This window comes from Carassius gibelio, chromosome B5, assembly GCF_023724105.1.
Source record: "Carassius gibelio isolate Cgi1373 ecotype wild population from Czech Republic chromosome B5, carGib1.2-hapl.c, whole genome shotgun sequence".
NCBI classification, from domain to species: Eukaryota; Metazoa; Chordata; class Actinopteri; order Cypriniformes; family Cyprinidae; genus Carassius; species Carassius gibelio.
Window position 1 is genome coordinate 40,823,377 of NC_068400.1, and position 21,834 is coordinate 40,845,210.

General features: G+C 36.7%; 2 protein-coding genes across 5 annotated transcripts; one reads left to right on the forward strand and one right to left on the reverse strand.

Annotated features, from left to right (window-relative positions):
* Positions 1-463: 463 nt before the first annotated feature.
* On the forward strand, positions 464-16,574 carry LOC127958114 (ankyrin repeat and LEM domain-containing protein 2-like). Of its 3 annotated transcripts, none has more exons than XM_052556901.1 (13): positions 464-687; positions 2,343-2,761; positions 3,826-4,020; positions 4,592-4,785; positions 6,680-6,868; positions 7,195-7,317; positions 7,391-7,463; positions 7,559-7,728; positions 7,837-7,943; positions 8,073-8,263; positions 12,101-12,917; positions 14,172-14,303; positions 14,894-16,574. In XM_052556901.1, exons 2-13 carry the CDS (start codon positions 2,365-2,367, stop codon positions 15,084-15,086), a joined length of 2,781 nt encoding a protein of 926 aa, XP_052412861.1. In that variant the 5' UTR covers positions 464-687; positions 2,343-2,364; the 3' UTR covers positions 15,087-16,574. The 3 variants fall into 3 exon arrangements, with proteins under 3 accessions (XP_052412861.1, XP_052412863.1, XP_052412862.1); XM_052556903.1 differs by lacking the exon at positions 464-687 and adding an exon at positions 1,392-1,499; XM_052556902.1 differs by lacking the exon at positions 464-687 and adding an exon at positions 1,519-1,707.
* A 216-nt stretch (positions 16,575-16,790) lies between these two features.
* On the reverse strand, positions 16,791-20,921 carry LOC127958115 (serine/threonine-protein phosphatase PGAM5, mitochondrial). Of its 2 annotated transcripts, none has more exons than XM_052556905.1 (6): positions 20,462-20,921; positions 19,741-19,913; positions 19,527-19,652; positions 18,448-18,536; positions 18,032-18,162; positions 16,791-17,511 (listed from the first exon to the last, which is right to left on the reverse strand). In XM_052556905.1, exons 1-6 carry the CDS (start codon positions 20,656-20,658, stop codon positions 17,361-17,363), a joined length of 867 nt encoding a protein of 288 aa, XP_052412865.1. In that variant the 5' UTR covers positions 20,659-20,921; the 3' UTR covers positions 16,791-17,360. The 2 variants fall into 2 exon arrangements, with proteins under 2 accessions (XP_052412865.1, XP_052412864.1); XM_052556904.1 differs by having other exon boundaries at positions 18,032-18,165.
* Between the last annotated feature and the right edge of the window lie 913 nt (positions 20,922-21,834).

The window sequence follows — 21,834 nt, forward strand, 5'->3', positions numbered from 1 at the left end:
TTATAAAAGTATGCACATGAAACAAGGATATATTTTTATGAATTTTCATTAATGACCGTTAAAATTGACAAATATAATTATGATGGGATGAAAACTGAAGCCCATTTCATAAAACAAGTTCACCAAACAAGCCAGGGTTATTTCTGTTATTTTGAACCAAATTAACTTACAATACCTCAGACTAAGTGAAATAAATCTGGCTTATTTGGTAAACTTGTTTCATGAAACAAGGAATGCACTTGCAAAAATTAAATATAATTAACGTGAAATAGTGTTATTACAGTTTATTGTTTTATCCATTTTTGATTAGTAATATGCATTGCTAAGAACTTCATTTGGACAACTTTAAAGGTGATTTGAACGTTTATCGTCATACACGGTGTACTGCTTCACAAACATTCAACCTTTTAATATTTTTTTATTTAATAAATACACAAATCAGCCACTAGACGGCGCTGCTGAAGCAGTTCAAAAACAAGCAAAGAGAGACTTCCGGGAGGCACACTTTGCTCAGACGTTAACTTGAATTTTTTTCATTATTTGATTATAGTTGTTTACGTACAGATATACGATATACCTACAGTGATAGTTCCTGTCTTGCCACAATACGTGTCAATAGGCTTGGCTGAATGGAAACTGAACATGTAACGTAAGGAGCTCTTCACCTGCAGCCTTCATAAAACAGAGGTAACTTGCGTTTTTAATCACCCAGTTCTGCAGCTTATCTCCTTTTTTATCTTCATTGGCAAAATTGACCATTCATTCTTAAATATAACGCGATGAGATCCTATATTGGCATTAGTATTTGCTGTATTGTTGTCAAAGTATTGACTCGTGGGACTCGTCGGCTCTTTCGAGAATCGGTTCTTTCGAGCAATTCGTTTCATACGGTTCCGTCAGTCCTCATCGAATTTTGTCATTAATATGTGACCCTGGACCACAAACCAGTCATGATGGGAATTTTTGGGGAATTTAAATTTGTACATAATTGAAAGCTTAATAAATACGGTTTACATTGATGTATGTTTTTTTTAGGATCTGACAATATTTTGCGGAAATAAAACTATTTAAAAATTTGACCTGCTTAACTCAATCCAAGCATCTTCACGAATCGGCTAAAAACCCATCTCTATTGTTTACAAAATATTCTATTATTTTGTTGATTTTGATTGGTTTCTTTGTCCTCGCTTTGGATACAAGTGTCTGCTAAATGAGTAAATGTAAATGCTTCTCTAATTTTGTGTATAATAATACTTGATAATGTACCATTTCCTTCCCAAAATCAGTTGAATTTATGAACGAATCATTCAGAGCTCTTTCGTGAACCTGTTCAGTCGATTTACTGAAAAGATCCGATGCCTGGCGAAGTGAGCAGGCGTAGACCGTTCCACGCGCACGCGCAAACCGAACTGTAAACAGCGCGACCCTTCCAAAGCGTCCGCGCGCTTCATGCACATCTGCGCGTTCCCGTCGCGCTCGGCCCCACTGTTTAGCTGATGGTAAGTGGTGCAAAAATGACGGGTGACATGTTCATCCCCCGTGTTTTGATCTACCATGTCCATTAATCAGGATCGTGAAATATACAGACAAAACCTACAACGGATTGTAGTATGGGAGTGACGCCTCGATTTCAGTAAACTTTTCAGATGTTGCAGATGCATGATGGTCTCACATGGGATGCGATTAAGAGGAGTGAGAAATAATAAAGTAAGGGATGTCCTTCCAAACTAGCACCAAAGTTACATTAGATAAAGAAACAGATTTCTGTTTTTGTGATTCCTTTAGTGAAAATGCACCTCATGTGTTTTTATTTATTATTATTTATTATTATTTTTGGGGGGTGATTATCATTTAAAACAAAATTATTTTGTGTTGGTTTTGTTTATTAACCAGAATTTGCTCATGGGGTTCTCAGTGCTGTCATAGGAATGTGTTTGGTTTCTAAAACCCAAACAATAAAAATAATTAGTATTTTATTGTTAATCTTTTATTGCTCTTTGCCACATTTCGCATGCATTTTCAATGTCATATCTCATCATTTACATTTTTTTTTAATGTTTAAGATTTTTAATGTTTAATATTTATTTTATAATTGGTGCTTTTCATTCCTAGTTATGTGCACTAAATTACGTCTGTACATTTTGCATGTGCAATAAAAAAATGTCTTAACAATTAAAAAGGAAGTATATTGTTCCTGAAAAGCACCAGTGGTGCTTTTATACTATGTTTGTTACCCGTCCCAGCTGATGCTGTTATCAGCATGAGACCTGTGGGGTTTTTCCAGTTTAAACTCCCTTTTCTGCTTTCATATCAGTTTCTGTTTGTATTGTTTTGCTGACCAGGTAGCCGTAGAGCAGCAGAAGCATGGACGCGGTCCTGAGCAGGTTGAAAGGTCTCACTGCTGACGAGTTGAGGGAGGAGATCATTAAAGCCAACTTGAAATGTGGCCCCATCACTGCCACGACAAGAGCCATATTTGAGCGTAAGCTTGCCAGGACTCTGGTGGAGAACGCTGGACTTCACGAGCCCGACAGCAGCGGTGGAAACAGTGCCACATCAGCAACCCAATATTCAGTCCCAGGCGAGGATGGGGATTTTGGGTACGGCATAGGCCTTAACCCGCCTGAAGAGGAGGCTCTGAGTGGAACAGTGTGCCCTTGTAATGAGGAGAAGACACAGACTCCCTCGAAAACTGCACAGGTGTCGCCCACCTTTTTCTACGGAGTGTGTCCATTGTGGGAGGATGCGCTGGCTAGGAATGGTAAGAGTTTTTACCTTTACTTTAGGCACCTGGCACAAGACTGAGAATTCTTGTGTTTGTGTTAAACAGTTTAAGGTTGGTAAGATTTTAAAATGTTTTTGAAAGAAGCCTCTTACGTTCACCAAGGCTGCATTAATTTAATAATTTTAATTATTAAATATTATTCAACGGTTTGAAAACCATTGTGCTGCTTAATATTTCTAATATTTTTTTTTAATACAAAGAACAGCATTTATTCAAGATAGAATGTTTTTTAACAGCATTAAAGTCTTTACTGTCACTTTTGATTCATTAAATGCAGCCATTTTTAATTATTGTATGTATATATAAATTAGGACAGTCATTGTTAACACATTAATGCATGCAATTTAATTTTACAATCCTTAACAGGTTAAAAGAATTTAAGCACAGTCTATTCTAACCCTTTAACCCAGGTTTGCTTCTCTGCTTGCGATCAGATCATTTTAAGATGCTAAACTCCGGGAAAGTTTTCAGTCCAGTGATCCAGTGGTTTAATTATTATTATTTATTTATTTTTCGCATCTCCATGTGGTCCTGTTTGGTACTTAACTTCTCTAAAATGTAAAAAAGCTCTTTGCTGTTGCACTATACACATACTATACAATACAGATTTTTTTTTCAAATGTGCTTCTTCTATGATTTGGTTCTTTCTGTGTCCTTTTGATGTTTCTAAGTGTCCTTTTTGGAGAGACATCTAAATTTATCTCGAATACAGATTTTGATTCATTAAGTGTGCGATTAATCACAGAAAAAAGGGTGTGATAAATTAATTAAAAACTGTTATTGATTGACAGCCCTGATATCTATATGTGTATGTATATATATATATACACACACACACACACATACACACACAAACATTTGAATGGAAGAATTTGTAATATGAAAATTATCACATTTTTATTGCTTTGATAACAGTATTTTAGCACTCGTACTACAGACTTTGGTAGTACAATTGCCTTTTATATGCCTGTACTGTGCAGAATACATGACTCAAACCTGTTATGTTGGTGTAAGATTGTTATTTTCCTCTTCCTCTTTAGAGAGAGCCCATGTGTACACGGATAAGAAAGAGGCTTTGCAGGCTGTTAAAATGATGAAGGGGGCTCGGTTTAAAGCTTTCTCCAATCGTGAGGATGCTGAGAAGTTTGCCAAAGGCATATGTGACTACTATCCTTCGCCCAGTAAAAGCGCTCCCTGTGTTTCTCCTGTCAAATCTGGCCTGGTGTTTTGCAAAGGTGAGGAATTATGCCAATGTAAAGCCCATTTGAACATAACTGATTGATTTATATGTTTAGAATTTAGTGTATAAATTTTAAGTTATATGATTCTTGGGGTCATGATTTCATTAAAAAACGATTCACGATTTTCATCAAACACACCAGTTATCTAATACAAAACCACCAGTCTATAGTAAGGGTATTCATAATCATAAGGGTATTCCTTACTTGAGAAATCAGAGTTTACTATTAACTTGGTAATAAATCAATAATTTGACACTTTCCATAATAACTACAGAAGATCAACAATTCTCATATTTTTCCATAAACTTTTTTGTGTTTTTCCTCCTTCATTGCTGTTGCTGTCTTGTTGCAACAACATCATGTTGTTATTATTATTATTAAATAGAAAATCGATTTTATGAATTGAATGAAAATGCTAAAAGACTGATTTTTTTTTTCTCACACCCCAATATAAATGTTATATATTAAAGTTTCTGATAATAAAAATGTATGTCAAGCTAAGATAATCATGTGTTAAAAACTGTTAATGTAAAGTTTTTTTTTTTGTTTAAATTCCCTAAATTAGACCACTTATCTATGATGGAGGCAGACACAATCAACAGGGAGAAGGCGAACAGTTTTAAGAGCCCTCGGACACAAGATTTGACAGCCAAGCTAAGGAAGGCTGTGGAGAAGGGAGATGAGCTGGCCTTCACCGAGCTGGTGTGGAGCAACCCTCGTTACCTGATCGGCTCAGGGGACAACCCTACTGTAGTCCAGGTGAGAGCTTTTGTACCGTAATCGGTTTGGATGTTTCGGCTGTTTTTCCACTTGATATGGTGAGCTGTTGGCTTCTTTGCAAAGTTCAAAGTTTCTTTCCAAACTAGCCTGTTATCTTAGGGTGTACTCACACTGCCAGTTTGAACCGTGCCCGAGTGCGTTTGACCACCAAAGCGCGGTTCGTTTGACTAGTGTGAGTGCTCCGAATCGTGCCCGGGCGCGGCTCGATTAGCCGGCCCTGGCCCGCTTGGAAGAGGTGGGCCAGGGCACGGTTCAGTTGGACTCGGGCGCGGTTCGCATGCAGTGTGAGCGCTAACCGTGCCGGGGCACGGAAAAGGACGCTTTGCATCACGGTTTTGCGACGCTCCAAAACCAACATGGCAGGGAAAGGGTCGCTTTGGTCTACGGCAGAGGTGCAAAACGCATAAAAAAACAAAAAACTGCAAAGTCCTTGCTGCACTTCAGCTGGTATCATGCAAACATCCTCATACGAGCAGCACGATTACGTGAAAATGTTCGCGCCACTAAGGCGACACATCTGTTTAACAACAGGCTGTGGACCAAACAACACAAAATTATCCACAAAGAAAACAGAGCGATGCACTCCATTGTGTTCATAGAGCGCTGCTCTTCCTGTTTATCCCGAAACCATCGCACCATAATGACGTAAGCGTGCTCCGGCACGAATGCTGAAACCCTATATGTGAGTGCAGGCCAGAGGGGGAGTGGGGAGGGGGGACAATCGTACTCGGGCCCGGTTCATGGCAACCGTGCCTAGTGTGAGTACACCCTTAATATTATGTTATTTAAAACCCAAGTTTTTTCACATGCACCATTTTCTAGGGCCCTATGAACGCAGACGGAATCATGGAATCCAGTCATAAAAATGGAATTTACAGTTTAACGCAGAATGTCACGGAATTTGTCAAATTTTGAAAGAATTAATCAAAAGTAGGTCATTGCAATTACATCATATCGCGATATGGACTAATATCTGTAAATATTAAGCTGGAAAAGTTTATTTAAATATGAATCCTCCCTGTTATGCTGTGTTAATAAATGGCGCAGAAGCGCAACATCATTTATTACACATACGGAAGCGCGGGTGACGCTCGCTGTGTTTCAGCGTCTGCTGTCTCACTAAATAAGGACATAAACACATGAACAACATCTCCAGAACTGCTCTGAGAGTCACTATATGAGCATTTGACCGTTTGATTTGAGTAAAACTACCGTCATATCACATACACAGAACTGTAAAGGTATTCACTGTAACCTGTCAAAATAAAAGTCTGGTTTAATTTAAAGACTAGTATTTGACAGAAATGTTCAGCAGAATACACATAGCCTACTACTGCTACTACAAAGAAACAAACATTATTTTTTTAAGGAATAAACACACAACATTTCTTCCATGTTTTATTTTTAATAGTAAATCCTCTTTGTTTACCAAAAAGTAAAGATTGCTTAATTTTTCATAATTAAAAGATAAATAAAATGAATTTTTTATGCCTTCATTTGATAACCAGAAAATTTTTATTACACAACAGAATTTCATACATTTCATACATTTCATAAGGCTATTTTATGCATTTAAATAGTTAGACAAGTTATACAATATAATTTAACCATTTAAAAGGAGATAAGAAAAATTAAAACAGAAAAAATTGGAATCCAGAAAAATTCTAATGGAAATTTTGAAAAAATAAATAAAACAAAATTTGGGAAAAAATAAAACTGATTTCATAGGGCCCTAATTTCCCCTTGTGTATAAATTCAGCTGTTTACTTTTCAGCGTGTTCTTTTCTTTATTATTTTTTTACATGTTATCTAAACTTCTCAATCTCTCAATGCTGTTCTTCTGAATGTTTGTCTATCGTAATTCTGACTGCAGGAGGGCTGCAGGTATAATGTGATGCATGTGGCAGCTAAAGAGAACCAGCCAGGCATTGTTCAGATCCTGCTGGACACTCTTGAGAACCCAGATTTCATGCGGCTCATGTATCCAGACGATCAGGAGAGCATGCTGCAGGAACGCATCCGATATATCGTAGACTTGTACCTAAACACGCCAGATAAAGCTGTAAGTGGTGCTTTTTATCTGTCTTTGTTATTTAACTGTTCAAATATTGAATATATTCTGATAAACACAAAAATATTGTGTGCTGTGAAATATCATTTCTGGAAAAAAACAGTTGCCATCTTGGATTAAAAACTTAATAATGCATTGTAGGATGATACATTCATTACTGCCTCAGAATTTGACAAAGACAATATCGTATAAGCCAGCATTATTTTGATGACACTGTTTGGAGCATCTGATATGTCTGGTACTTTCATATTATTGCTGGAATACTGTCAATGCAGGCGGCTCACTAGGGTTTGAATGCTTCATCTGGTGTTTCACAGGGATTTGAGACGCCGCTCCACTTTGCATGCAAGTTTGGCTGTCCAGCAGTTGTGAACGTACTCTGTTCTCATCCAGATATCGACAAGAACTGCAAGAACAAGTACAACCAGAAGCCCTCTGAGGTACAGCAGCTGTGGTGCATAAACTAAAGATTTCATCATTTACCAAAGCTTATTTGTATTATTTTTCATTTAGGTTGTTTGTGAAAGAATGAAAGAAAAGGGTAAAATTCAGGAGGTCAAACAGAAGATAAATGAATATTTGGAAGGCAAGTCAGCGGTTGTATAGTTTTGCATTTATTCTTTATACTTTAAAAATGTAGATGCATTCCTTATTCTAACACTGATTTCTGATTGGCTACAGATCGATTATACATCCCCTTATTGAGAGCTACTGATAATTCCTCCCAAGCTGTGATTGGTCAACCTTGGTCCCCTGAGCCAATGGAAAATCTGTCACTGCGATTACCCAGAAGCCCGAAGAATCCAGTTATGGCAGTCAGGGCCTTCGCTGGACCTTTAAGTCCATCTAAAGTGAGTTTTGTGCGTAGTATGTTTAGGCATGTTTTATGACCGCATCAAATTTTTATATAAATTGTTTTTTATATATATATATATATATATATATATATATATATATAGGCAGATGAGTTCAGAAGAACGTGGAAGACTCCTCCAAGAGAACAGGCAGACCATTTCCACAACATCCTAAAGTCGGACCCAGACCGTGGAGCAGAAAGAGTTGGCAGGTCAGTGCTAAGATATCATTTAAGGAAGCTGGTCATTACTTGTATTATCATAGACACTTATTTAATGTTATTAGCGTTTAAGAGTGCTATTAAGCATTGCTTAGATAATGGTGCCCTGTCTGTAAGCAGAGATCTGGCCCATGAGCTCGGTCACCCCTGGGCAGAGTACTGGGATTTCCTGGACAGTTTTGTAGACCTGCAGTCAAGCGAAGGCCTGAAAGTGCTTGAAGCATACCTCTGTAAAAAGGAGTTCAGAGAGCGAGCTCACGAGGACGCTGGAGAGAACAAAACCAGCAACAGGTTTAAAACCCCATCTCCCGGTAAGACCACTGACTTTTAACATAACTGCAAACTTGTCACCTCTTGGTGAAAAGTGTCATTCTGACACTGCATTTGTTAATGTATATCTAACAGTCTGACTATAGACGGTTTCATCGGGCGCACGCGCCTGGACCTAAGTTAACTTCCGGTCTGTGTTATATAGGTCTGGCTGCTATGCCTTCTACAAACGCAGTTAAAGCCAAGGTGATGAGTAAACTGAAGTTGGGCTCAGGTGGTTGTGCTGTGGGATGTGTTTCCTATACATTTATTTATTTTTGGAGACTCGCCACAATTTTAAAACTGATCGATTTTCAAAAAGGCTTCGTTAAATAAACACGAGTAATGTAACATTACGGAACGTACTGCACGTTTAATAATAATAATAATTCCTTAAATTTATGTTTAAATATCAAAACGAGGCACGGGTGTTTTTATATCGCTGTATTTCTGAAGGAAGGCTTGCATGTTATATGCCTGATAGCAGCGTATGAGCGTACCAGCTCTGCTTTGTTTACAGCTGTTACTGGGGAAACCTCTATTTCTCGCGCTTTATGTCTGTGCTTTAAAACATCTCCTGCTGGCAAAGAATGAATTTGCATTTTCATTAAGTCCGCCTGATCCACGCAGCAAACATATTTTGTTTGTTATCAAAAAATATCTACTATAGAGGGACTTGACTGTTGTTATTGATTCTATTTGGAGTCTACCGGAAGTTAAGTTAGGTCCACAAAAGCGCTCACGCGCATTAATGTTTGTTTATGTTGATGCCGTTGAAACCGTCTATATGACTGTCTTCAGAAAAGATCTTAAATCCATATGATACCTTCTACCAAATAGCATATGATTAAATCCATATGACAGCGCTGTTTTGTTCATCTAATGTCAGAGAGTGAATTAGAGCTTTCTTTAATTCCATCGGACATTTTTGTTCAGACAGTTGACAATTGTAGAACATATACATGATCTTTTATTATTCTGAATTTGAGCTTTGTCATTTTCTTAAAATGTTTTCTTTTTGTCAAAACTTAAAAAATATTATTGTATTGTTTTTACAGTGTTTTAAAAGCTATCATATTTAGGGTGCTTTCGAAAGAAAGATGCTACCTAAAAAAAGGTTTTTAGGTTTAGGTTTTATTCTAATATCTACATTTTTCTGAAATGCTTTCAAATGTTGGTTTTAGGGATGTCAACGATTAATCGATGATCGATTAATTGTCGATAAGAGATGCAATCGATTAAGGCTATCGATGGTCGGTTAACCGATTCAATGTTGGGCTGCGTGCGGCTCGTGCGCACTCAACACGTGCGAGCGGCTGTGAGTGACGGTGACGATATATAAAAGCATCATCATTCATTCACAATGTACAAATTAAGCTTTTAATGTGATTTAAACTTTAAAGTACATTAAAATAGAAACAACATAAAAGTTCTTCAACATTAAATGCAATAGAAATGTAGTTACTAATCATTTCATCAGATAACTGTTTTATATCGTGCGCTTTGCAGGGCTGCGGGACACAGTGACAGGACAGGTAGTCTATTCATTCCTACAACTTGTTAATTCATTCCTACGAATTATTAATGTGGCAATTGTCCATGTTTCATTAATTTTGTTCCCTAAATAACCCATGATTTAAGTGAAATAAGGGAACAAATTAATAAATCGAACGAATTCTTAATTCATGAAATCTTTAATTTCCCTTCCCATGTTTACCACAGTAAGAGATGCGAAAACAGTTATTAAAAGCGAAAGATAATAAAATAAACCTTTTTTTTTTTTTTTAAATAGGCTATGCGAAATATATCCGACTTAAATAGGCTAATTTAGATTAACGGATTTAAAACAGAAGTGTGGGCGCACCATAAGTTCACAAAAAAAAAAAAAAGGATGACAACGCATTCTGTTTGTTTGCTTTATTTTACAAGAGCACAAATCTTCTGTTTTTATTGTGAGTGTGCACAAATGAAAGTAAACACTTTTGCGGAAAATATATATATTTTTTAATGTCTCCGCTGTTTCGATCGCCCCGGAGCCTGCTGCACACGTATATTCTAGCGATTCAAACTTACATCGCAGTCTGTTCATTATCAAAATAAAATGTCAACTAAACATTAAAAGGTTAAACTGGTCAGTTTAAATAGACCGTAGTATACCGGTCCTCTCTGCTGTTCCAAGGACGTTTTTGCTCATATGAAGAGGATCATCTTTTCCGTCTATATGCGAATGCGTGTTAAGTACAAGCCTAGTTTACATTATAAATAATAGTTTAACATTCAAATACATTGCGAATATGGAAACATTTCGATTTGTGCCGAATGAGACATGAGCAATAACCTCCAAATAAATCTAGCCAAAGCCGCGCTCGCTCATCCTCGTGTGCACCCATGCACTGTCACGATCTAATGCGCTGTATGCCGGATTTTTAAAAATCTGACATTTTCTAGGACAGAATCCAGCAGGATCAAATTAATGTGAGCAACTGTGTTTTGGTGCAGCAGCCCCGATGTAGTTCACTTAATGTGCAGCGCAGTCACACGCGCTCCACATTTCGGATAATTTTATACAATAATGTCAGTTGAAAACATTGCAATTGTGCTTTAAAATACAACAACGAGCACCACAAAACCATTTAAAGAGGCGCGTTCAGCGTTCTCCGTGCGGGATTGGAAACTGTCAACAAAGTAAAATGACCTCAAAAGTATGGCGCGCTCTCTTCATTTTATCAAATGATCATAATCGCATCTATTCATTTTATAATCATGCTACTAGCATTTTATTCAGACTAAAACCTCTTTAATTCAAGTGAGAAAGCGTTTTGTGTGTGTGTGTGTGGCTTTTGCACATCTTGTCATACCGCTGACTGCGTGCCTGCAATAGACTCATTTTGCAGTATTATGGTTAACGATTAATCGATTAATTGATCGTTAATTTAAACGACGATCGATCATGGAAATAATCGAAATTTGACATCCCTAGTTGGTTTATAAAATTCTTCTGTTTTTTATTTTTTTTACTTTTATTTTTTATAAAAACATCCCATTCAAAAGGCATTTAATCAATCAAACTATAAAGATTAATTATTTTATATTTTACTCATTAAAGAATTCTGAATAAAAATGTATCATGGTAAGCACCACAATAAGAAGAAATGTGTCTTGAGCAGCAAATCAGAGTTTTTGAATGATTTCTGAAGGATCATGTGACACTGAAGACTGGAGTAATGATGCTGAAAATTCAGCTTCGTCATTACAGGAATAAATTACATTATAAAATATAAAAAAATATAAAAATCATATTATATCAATTAGGAATGCTCATTTTAACTACGTGCATAACATATATAGCGTTTTAGAGAGAAAAAAAACTAGGGTATAAGTCACATTTTATTAATTCAGAAATAGATCTAATGCAGACGCAAAATGTTTACATTTACTTTTGGGCAGACAGTTTTATCCAAAGTGACTTTCAAATGAAGACAGTCAAAGCATTGTGAGCGCATGTGGTGCAAAAGCAATCACTTGAATTTTTTTTCCCTCCATTTGGAAGCAACTACTTCTTTAAATCATAAAAATAATCTGAATTTTAAATGGGTTTGCATTTATTTGTGTAAATTCACAATAAAACAGATATTTGCTTACATGCTTTTGTAAAATAGGTTTAAAGAAAAATAGGGTGCTGCTTTCTGCCATCTTGGTTTGCTTTTGCACAGCACAAAAATGAACCGAATCTCTGCATACTACTTGTTGCACAGTTCTTTCTTTTGTTTTCTTAATTTATTTCTAAATTTTATTTCATATAGGTCTATTAATTTGTTTTGTTTTGTTTGTGTTTTCAGGCAAACTGAAGAAGTTCTGTAACTCCGTCTCTGTGGGGGCATTTTTGGACGAGGGTGACGATATCAGCCTGGAGGAGATGAAGAACAGGCAGAACGCTGCCCTCACCAGTATTTCTTGTGTGTGCTCCAAAGATGGCATGCAGGGGGCAGTAGGGGGGCTTGAGTTTCACATCCTACCAGTGTCCCACAGTGCTGACCTCATCGAGGTGGCAGCAGAGCAGGATCTACTGCTCTCCAACAGTAAAAACGGCCTGTGCTGTAAGCAGAGCCTTGGGGAAAGGACTCCAAACGGGGACAAAACGTCCCCTCGCATCTGCAGTTCATCAGATTCCTGCATTTTGTCGCCAATCTCAAACCTAATGGTTGAGTTTGAGAGGATGTCTCTGCTGGATGAGCCAGATAGAACTAACAGGGAGAGAAGAAGTGGAGGGAAACCTTACACAGAGCTCTCCTCTGGACTGGGCCGCCTCTCTTTGTCCTCGGAAGACGACTCCTCTGTTTTTGATAAAGAAGGAACGTCTGCATTACGAGCAGCAGAGAATGATGGATTGGAGAGAAGAAACAAAGTAGATGCGAGGTCCGGTGCAAGTTCAGATGAATACTTTCTGGCCAACGAGAGGTTAGAACCTATAAACCAACGGACTATAGAGACTCCAGGGGGCGAGCGCATGATCTCTGCTAGATCAAAGTCTTGGGACCATGGGGGAAGAGACCTCAGCTCCTCTGGGTCTTCCAGCTCCTACAGATCACTTGACAGTTCTCAGGACTTCATTCTGCGTACTCCTCCTAGAGTAACAAATAGACTCTTCATCGAAGGGTGAGAGGACGTGTGATCACTGTGATGCTTCGATAGAAAGGCATTACTTATTTCCAGCAGTATAGCAGAAAATGGAGATATCTAGGCTAGTGATGGAATTTCCTAAATATTAGACTTTTATAGTACACTTTGGTAAACAGTGTCATGTACATTTTTTTAAGCATAGCCCTTAGGTTAGATGCCACATAAAATTTTATGCAGATGAAAACAAGGCCAGGATGGATAGACTTGCAGTTTACAGTGGCACGCTCAGTGCAGAGGTCCAAGTTCACATGTTATTTTCATAACTCACAACTTTTGAAATGAAGAAGTTTTTGTCCATCAAACCTGGAAGTTGTTAAACATCATTACATACCTTCAAACACACTGTGAATTTATCCCTCACACAGTGTCAAAAAAATAAATAAATATGGTGCCACTGCCACTCCTCTTAAGATATATTTGTCTAGAAGTTATTATAGTAATAAATATGGTTCTAAACCTAGCTGGCCTCTACTGAAGTGTTAATTTCAGTTAAATTTGCAACCAAGTTAGCCAATGTGGCGATTTTTATTTTTTTATTCATTCAGTTTATTGCATTAAATTATTTTCAATACATATATTTATTTTATTAAAAATGTTTTGTTTACATTTTAATGCATGTTTTTAATTTCATAAAACTTTTTACTTGAGCAAAAATCAGGATCATGTTGACACTGAGGACTGGAATAATTCTTTAAATCTTTAAATAGTAATTAGTGCTGTAGTAATTAGTGATTTATTGCATCCAAAATAAAAGTTTTGTTTACATTATGTATATGTGTGTACTTTGAATATTTATTATGTATGTATAAATATACACGCATACAATATATTTTTTAAATATGTACATGTATATATTTGTTCATATAATGTATATAACATATAAATGTAATATACATAAATTTATACATTTTCCTGAAATATATACATGCATGTGTGTGTATTTATATTTACACAGTACACGTATATGCATATTTTATGTACACAAAAACTTTTATTTTGAATGCAGTTAATCATTTGACAGCACTAGTAATAATACAAAAATTCATCTTTGACACTAACCATTTGCTGTAAAAGAAAGCAAATCTTTTATTTAAGGTCCTGTTCTGAACAATTTGTGGATGGTCTCATAAGAAATATATATATTTTTAAATAATAGTAATAAAAAAACATCTTTAGTCCAAAAGTCAGGTTTTTGGCTTTTAAACCTTCTTTCTTTACTTCTTATTTTAGGGATTCACCCACCAAGTTGGACCGAGAGGTTCTGTCAGCTTTAGGAGACGCAGACATTGACCCTCTGAAGTATCCCGGCATTCACAAATGGAAGAGCACAGTTCAGGCATACTCTCACTTAGAAATGCAAAGGTAGGCATGTGGGTCATGTGAGAGTTATGTTACACTGCTGTCTAGTACATTACACAACCGTTCAAAACAGAAGTTTTTTATTATTATTATTATTAAAAATCATTTATGTTACCAAGAAAACTATTTTAAGGGGGATATCAAATGCCCATTTTCTGATTTGCAAATATTAATTAAAATAAATAAATAAACTATATACACTTCTTCTGGGATTTTTAGCATTATAGGGTGGATGTGTGCACACACTGCCAACACACATTCATGTAAAAAAAAAAAACATGTTTAAGTGAATTTAGCATCTGATGACCCCTTAAGATAAAGGCTGTTCTTTTAAAGTTCTGGTAAAGATAAAATGTTCATCAATCACTGTCTCTGTGGTAAATATATAAAAAAACAGAAAACATCATAATGTTACACAATATCACTGTCTTTTTTTTAAATAGATGCAATCCTGGAGAGTATAGGAAACTTCTTTGAAAACAACATTTATAAAAAAAACTTAAATGACAACAGGCCTTTTTTAAAGATTGCTCTTGAAAACATCTCGTGACAAATATTTATGTGCACTAAGAGGTCTGTGTTTATGTTTCCAGCTGGCAGACTCCTGCGGTGAACAAGAGCCATTTGAGGGCTCATCCAGTCACCCCTGGCTCTCCAGCGGGTCGCTTCAGTCCAGTCCGTCACATGAGCTCACCGGACGTCTGCAGCCCTGCACACTCCAACTACAGTCCTGTGAGCTACATCCAGCGCATACGACTCAAACATTTCGGGGACGCCCCCATTTAACAGATGCTCTCAATCCAATCCGGACCAATTTCTACCAATTAGCAACTGAAATGGTAATGGATTATGGGATGAAAGTCACAGTGGAAGCCATGAAAAGCTCAAATTGGACTCCTAGTGCCATGAAAACCGCAGATAGGATCTCGCAAACAGGCCGTCTTCAGTTTCTATGCTCTTAGGTTCATGGAACACAGCTCAAATAATAATATGCACCTCTCCCAGGGGGTTCCCGAATCATAATAGAAATGTAAATATTCAGTACTTCTGTGTATGACACCCAGTGGTTGATCTGTGATGGTCATATAGACTTTTTTGTTTTCTATTTTCTTTCTTATCTGTCTGTGTGTGTGTGTGCTTGGGAGATGTATCTGTGGAATCACAAAACTGTGTCTTGAACGGAAATGAACAATTTCCTACTTAACACAGTCATTTAAATTAGGGGGAAAAAAAGCTCAGAGCTAAATTAAAATAACATGTTAATAAATTATTGAATTATTTTTGCTACTTAACTGTCAGTAGCACAAGTTACTTATTTGAAGGGTTTTTAAGGTTAAAAAAGAAAAACGTCAACTGACTGCCAGGAGTTATTTTTATTCCTTGATTGGAGAACTGCCTTAAATTTCTATAAGAAAAGACCAACTTCTGAATCTCAAAAGCAGGTGTTGATTCTTGCTTTGGTGATAACAACTTTGTGTTGGAGGGGCAAGAGGTCTGTAACATGTGAGTATCCCCTTTTTAAGTTTTATAAATGTGAGTTATCTTTTCTATGTATGCATTTGTTTGCACTTTTAATTCTTTTTGGAGTTTGACACCATTTTCCTTCATCGCATCATAAATGGCCAAGATTTTAGTCCCAGTGATTTGTAAATGGATCCGTTTGCCAGATTCAGCCCATTGATTTTGGAAGCTACATGACTAGAAGCAGAAGCTCCTAAAAGCTCCAGGTAGCTCAGCTTTGCTATGAATATCTCAAGGAATGGAGTCCAGAACATCCTCTGTGGTTCTTTCAGATCATGTGATCTATTTCTTTGGTGCCCATCGGTCTCAGTGTAGTGCTGGCCTGTTGATCTTTGCTTCGTAAAGCTTTAGTGCCTTTGATTATGATCTGTTTGGAACATAAGGAACACTGATGCACTGACCACATACCAGCTGAATAGACCTTTTTTCTGTTTCCTAGAATAAAATACAGTACAGTAGCATTGGCATATGCAGTGTCTGAATACCTCTTAAAAACAATTGTAAGAGAGGGAAAAAAGGTTTATAGTTTAGTTATCAATGCCAGCCTTACTTTTTGTTAAATGATGCTTTGTAGTGCCAACACTGGTGAATTGAATATGAGTTGCAGTTTATTGTTGAGAATTGAATTATTTTTGTTGTCCTGGCCTTTACGTTGCATGCATTTCTAGTCCTATTTTATTACAGTATTGTATGTTAAAGAAGAGTATTTGATGTTCTATTGACGAACGATAAATAAAGTGTGCAGTCTTATAACTTCACTGACTTTATCTGGCTCTACAAGAAAAAACAAATCTTGAAATGTACATTTCTTTAAGGTACAAAACACATTTGTTATATTTGTAAACGATAAGCTATTTTTCTCATGTGCATGACAGTTCAAATGTTTTTTTTTTCCTCATGTAAAATATGATCTGGACATTTTTTTAATCCATTACCTGACTCAAACATTGAATGACACTTGTAAACAACTCAATTCATTCATTTTTTACTGCCGTAAACAATAACAACATCCTCAACCTTTCAGTGGCAAGATACTCACATTTCACCGTGCTTCTAAAGCAATGATAAACGATTCCAAGTAAACCGTGCAAATACACACCAACGCCAAAACAAGGCATCCAGAGTTTGCATAATGCTACTGGAAAAAAAACGCCTCGTCATATACATAAAAAAGTACACTTGCTGGTTAATTCCACCTTAGTTCAGACAAAGCATGGCACAGGAGTGTCTAATTGAAGAAACATTAATAATTCTCAACTTGCTTGTTTTAAAAAAAATACAAAACCAAATCACTCAAGACACTTGTGGGGTCACTGATCAACACAGAAACACATGGTAGAGTTGCAAATGAAAATTTCACAGCAATCTTCTCCTAAAGTTGATGAATATGAAATCGCTTTCCGTATTCTAGAATATTGTGACTCTGAAAAAACATTCAGGAGAAGATTTAAGGAAATCCTTTGCAACTCTACCATCTGTCCATCTCAACGATCTTCAGTTCTAGGCTGATTTGAGGCATGCTGGTCTAGCTGGAGAACGTCATGTCCGTGTCAGTTTATCTGGAGGCATGAAGCCCGAGTCTCCCAGCGCTCTGAGACCCACTCGGCCACTGGGACGAATCGTCAGCCAGGTGATGCTGCCGTTGTTCAGGCCCATCCTCAGCCAGCCCTCTGGAGGAAACTGCAGGGCCCTGAAGACACATTTCCATTACAGTCATGCTTTTGACATTTTCTCTGAAAGAGTGGAACAGTTACCTCAGGTTCCTCATTTTTGGATGAACTTACCATTTAATGCTAGCAAATTTGAGGTATGAGCAACAGCAATAGTGATCTTTGACATTGCAAAAACCATTGAAAAAGTTTGCAAACAGTTTTTCATGAATTCCACATATTTAATATGGAAGCTAATTTCTACCACATGAGAAAATGATGCAAACAAACCGTAAAAAGTCAAAAAAAGTAATTTTTATCACAAGTCATAATTATGAACTACCAAAGCATAATAACTTTTTCTTATGCGGCTGAAATGGGCATGTATGAAACTTTTGCAACCACATATACGTAACAATACAAAGTGATCAGCGCATACTTACGATTACATTCGCTCTCCGTGGTAAGACTGCTCTGGTTTTTATGAAAGTTTTTTGTTTTTATGAAAGCTTCAAAGAGCACAAAAAGAAAGACTGCACTGAGTAGCAAGTGAACACAAACCTGCACACAAAATAGCGGATGACATTAGCGTGACAGACGATGATCTCGTAGCTGTCCTCCTTCTGCTTGGCGTCCGCTCGGTGGATGTAGCGGCGGAACGCTGCCTCGATCCGCGCGCCGTCCTCATGGTACTGCTGAAACCAGCACAAGAGTTTCACAACCATCCACGTGAGGAGAGGAAAGACTCCGCAGAGCAAAACCAAACTCAACATACTCCAAAAAACATTTCAGACATCAAGCTTTAAGATGAGCAGCAGCGAAACAAGAACAGTTGTGCGCCGGCTTTAACCTTAGCAGATCGTTCTGTTATGACTCATATATGAGTCATCAACAGAAACAAAACACATAAAGACAATAAAAACACATGGGGACTAACACAGTGGCTTCAGACTGGTTAAGGAAGACTTTGCACTGACCACTGCTTCAGGTTTCCAGTGTGTGACCGGTGGGACAGGCTCTATGGGAGCACCCTCTCGCAGTAAATCACAGCTCACAAGCTCCACATCTAGAACACAACATGAAGAAAAGAACAGTTCAGCATCTCTACTATGGCAACACTTTACATATTCATCCTTTAAAAGCCTTTTTAAAGTCAGGGCACCTTATTTATAAAGTACTTTGATTTTAAATTCAATTTATTAGAACTAAAAAAGACAGGTAAACAGTCAGTAATAAAATAGGAATAAATTAAATTAAATAAAGAATAACCAATTAAATAAATTTGATTGTTTTTTCAATACAATGCCAGCTTCTATAGCTATATTCTTGCCAATCGCAGGTTTTACGGTAGTTATTCCAGATATTTAAATGTATGACGTGCCCTTCAAGCATCTCTCTTTTTCTTTATTAGTTAAGTTATTATTTTCATTATATTATTAATGCAAACTCTTTAACAACAAATGTTGCTGCTTTCAAAAGATGCCATAGTGAAATTAAATTAAATTAAATTTATGCATTTAGCATATGCTTCTATCCAGATCATCTTATAGTACATTCAGGCTATACATGTTTTACCTAACATGTGTTCCCTGGGAATTGAACCCACAACCTAGCGCTGCTAATGCAATGTTCTACCACTTGAGCCACAGGAACACACGTTTTTATTATTGTTATTATTATTATAATCTGCATTTGAATTAATCAGTTCCTGTAACGTTCAACGTTATTGAACCACTTTTACTACAGTACAAGTTAAGGGGTAAAAGTAAAGTGCTTGCATGATTCTTTAGTTAAATTACATGTGTAAAGTATTTTTAGACCTTGCTTAAAGGTTCATAGTTCATGTTTCCTATTCTAACATACAATGTCATTACATTTTTAGAGATAAAACTACTGCTATCTAGATATAAACTCAAAACAACCATGAATCTTGTATGATTTTTTTTTAATATCGATATTTGGTGTTTGAGAATCGATACAGTATCGCCAAACAAAATAATGCGATACGCACATGCATCGATGTTTTCTTCCACCAATTCTCTTCAGAATGCAGTACCTGGCAGGTGTTTGCTGATGATGCTGGCCGTCTCTGTAGCTCTGGTCATGGAGGAGTGGATGAGAACGTCGTACTTCAGTCCGAGCGCCGCTAATCTCTGTCCTGTGTACTCAGCCTGTTCACGTCCTGCAGCCAAGACAGAAACCAGCATGTCATCTACTAATAGATAAGTTTGAGCACTTCCATCATTTGATATGTGCTGAGGGACCCGTACCTAAAGGCGTCAGTATCCTCTCTTTATCTCCATCCCCCTTGAGGTTGTACTGCGAGTGTCTGATGAGGAAGATGTGGCGTGTAGCTTTGGGTTTGCTGTTCTCCGCATCCGGACTTCCACCGTCACCAGTGCTCTCCTTTCTCTTCCCGTTCACCAGAGATGAGGGATCACGTCTGAAAGAGTCAAAAAGTGTTCAGACTAGCTATTCACAAAGTAGGCCCATTGAACTCAGTCCAGTAAATAATGGTGAAGCATACGCTGCATTGTTAAGAAAATAACTACAATAAACAATAAAATAGTTGATAGAGTTTTAAAATATCACATTCATGTGTCTTATTAATGTTAGAAAACTATTAACCTATTAAATGTCAAGGGCCCACTTGCTATTACATGTTTTTAACAGTAATATCTTAGTCTGAACCTAAAGTAATCTTGACAAACTATATATTATTGGAAAGCTTAAAAACTGTAGTTTTGATATTTGGTGACTTATTTTTTAAATATTTTACAGAGCAGCTGTAGTTTATTAATATGCAAGTAGTGAACAAGGCATTAAACCTCAGGCTACACTTGTCGTCCTATTATGATGATTTTTGGACATGGTGGCATGGCAGCACACGTTCCGGTTTTCTGTCCACGTAGTACCTTATTATTCTTAGAGATACGTCAAAATATTATTTGTACACTAGTAATCAATCAGAAACCAGGTTCTATTGCTTACTTGTCCCAGTTATAGTCCCATCCGTTCGCAGTGGGCCATGTCGGAGGCTGCGCAGCGTGCACGGCAGCCAGGGTCTCTCTCAACCGGCGTCGGTCTGCGAAGTAGCCGTGTTTATCTGCCGCCACCGCCGCGCACACCAGAACCGCGGATCCGCCGGCGAAGCCGCACGCAAGACTGATCGCTCTCCGAAACGACATGACTTCAACAAGAGTAGTCAAAGGAGAGTTAACGGCTGCTATGACGCACTGCCACAGAGTCACTCTGCTGAGGAAGTGCCGCCGTTTCCTCCTTTCACACAACGTCAAGCAAAATGACAAACTGTCACTGGTACCTCGCCATGACCATTAAAAAAAATAAAAACTTTTTCTTCCTAAGTCATGTGTAAGAGAATGTATTTGGACACAAGAATCATCCAAAAGCAGTCACGACGAATATGTGAAAACATCGACAAAAAAATAAATATTTTAAAATAAAAGTCCCCATCATAGAAATTAACAGTTTTCATGTTGTCAGAGTATTTCTTATAAAAAAAATATTTATTAAACATTTTAAACAGTTTCAAATATGCTTATATGCTTGTGCGTGTGTTATTATTATTTTTAAAAACAAAAAAGGCATATTCTGAAAAACAATTCGTGTGCATTATAGGGAATAATATTCTGAATATTTTGCAGTTGGTTTAATTCCTTTATCTCAAATAATGTCAGAGTTTAATGGATTTATATTATTTCATACATTAAAAGTTGTAAAATTATTATAAAACACATAAAATTGTAATTCCAAAAGTGGAGCTTTGTGCAATAACAGGGATGTTTTTATGAACATTTTATTATTGGATTTCTATTATAATTACACATATAGGTAAATTATTAAATTATATTATTAAAACAACAGCAGCAAAGAGTTTAATTGGCAAAAAATTAAATAAAAAAATAATGTCAAATGTCAAACTAACTTTACCGCTGTTAAATCTTGATTGTGGTTTATTTATTAGTTTCAAAACATTGAATAAAATACAATTCAAATTCAAAACAAAATCTTCATTTTATTTAATTCTATCTACACGTTGACATGTTTACTTAATTTAATTCTACACTTTGACATATTTATTTACGTCATATTTATTTTATGATTTCTGTTTCTGTACATATCATTCCATTTTGCTCCAGACCTGTAGACGTAAAATGTCAGCAAAAGTTAACCCATGAGTAGCAGATTTCTGATTTAGATTATGGTGGTGATAAATTTTGCTGTTGTTAATTACAAGTTGTATTTTATTTCGATTGGACGTATCATATATCCACATATCTGTCTCTTGAGCTGTGGTAAAGTTGAAGAAATTGACTGGTAAAACACCACAGAATATAAACTTT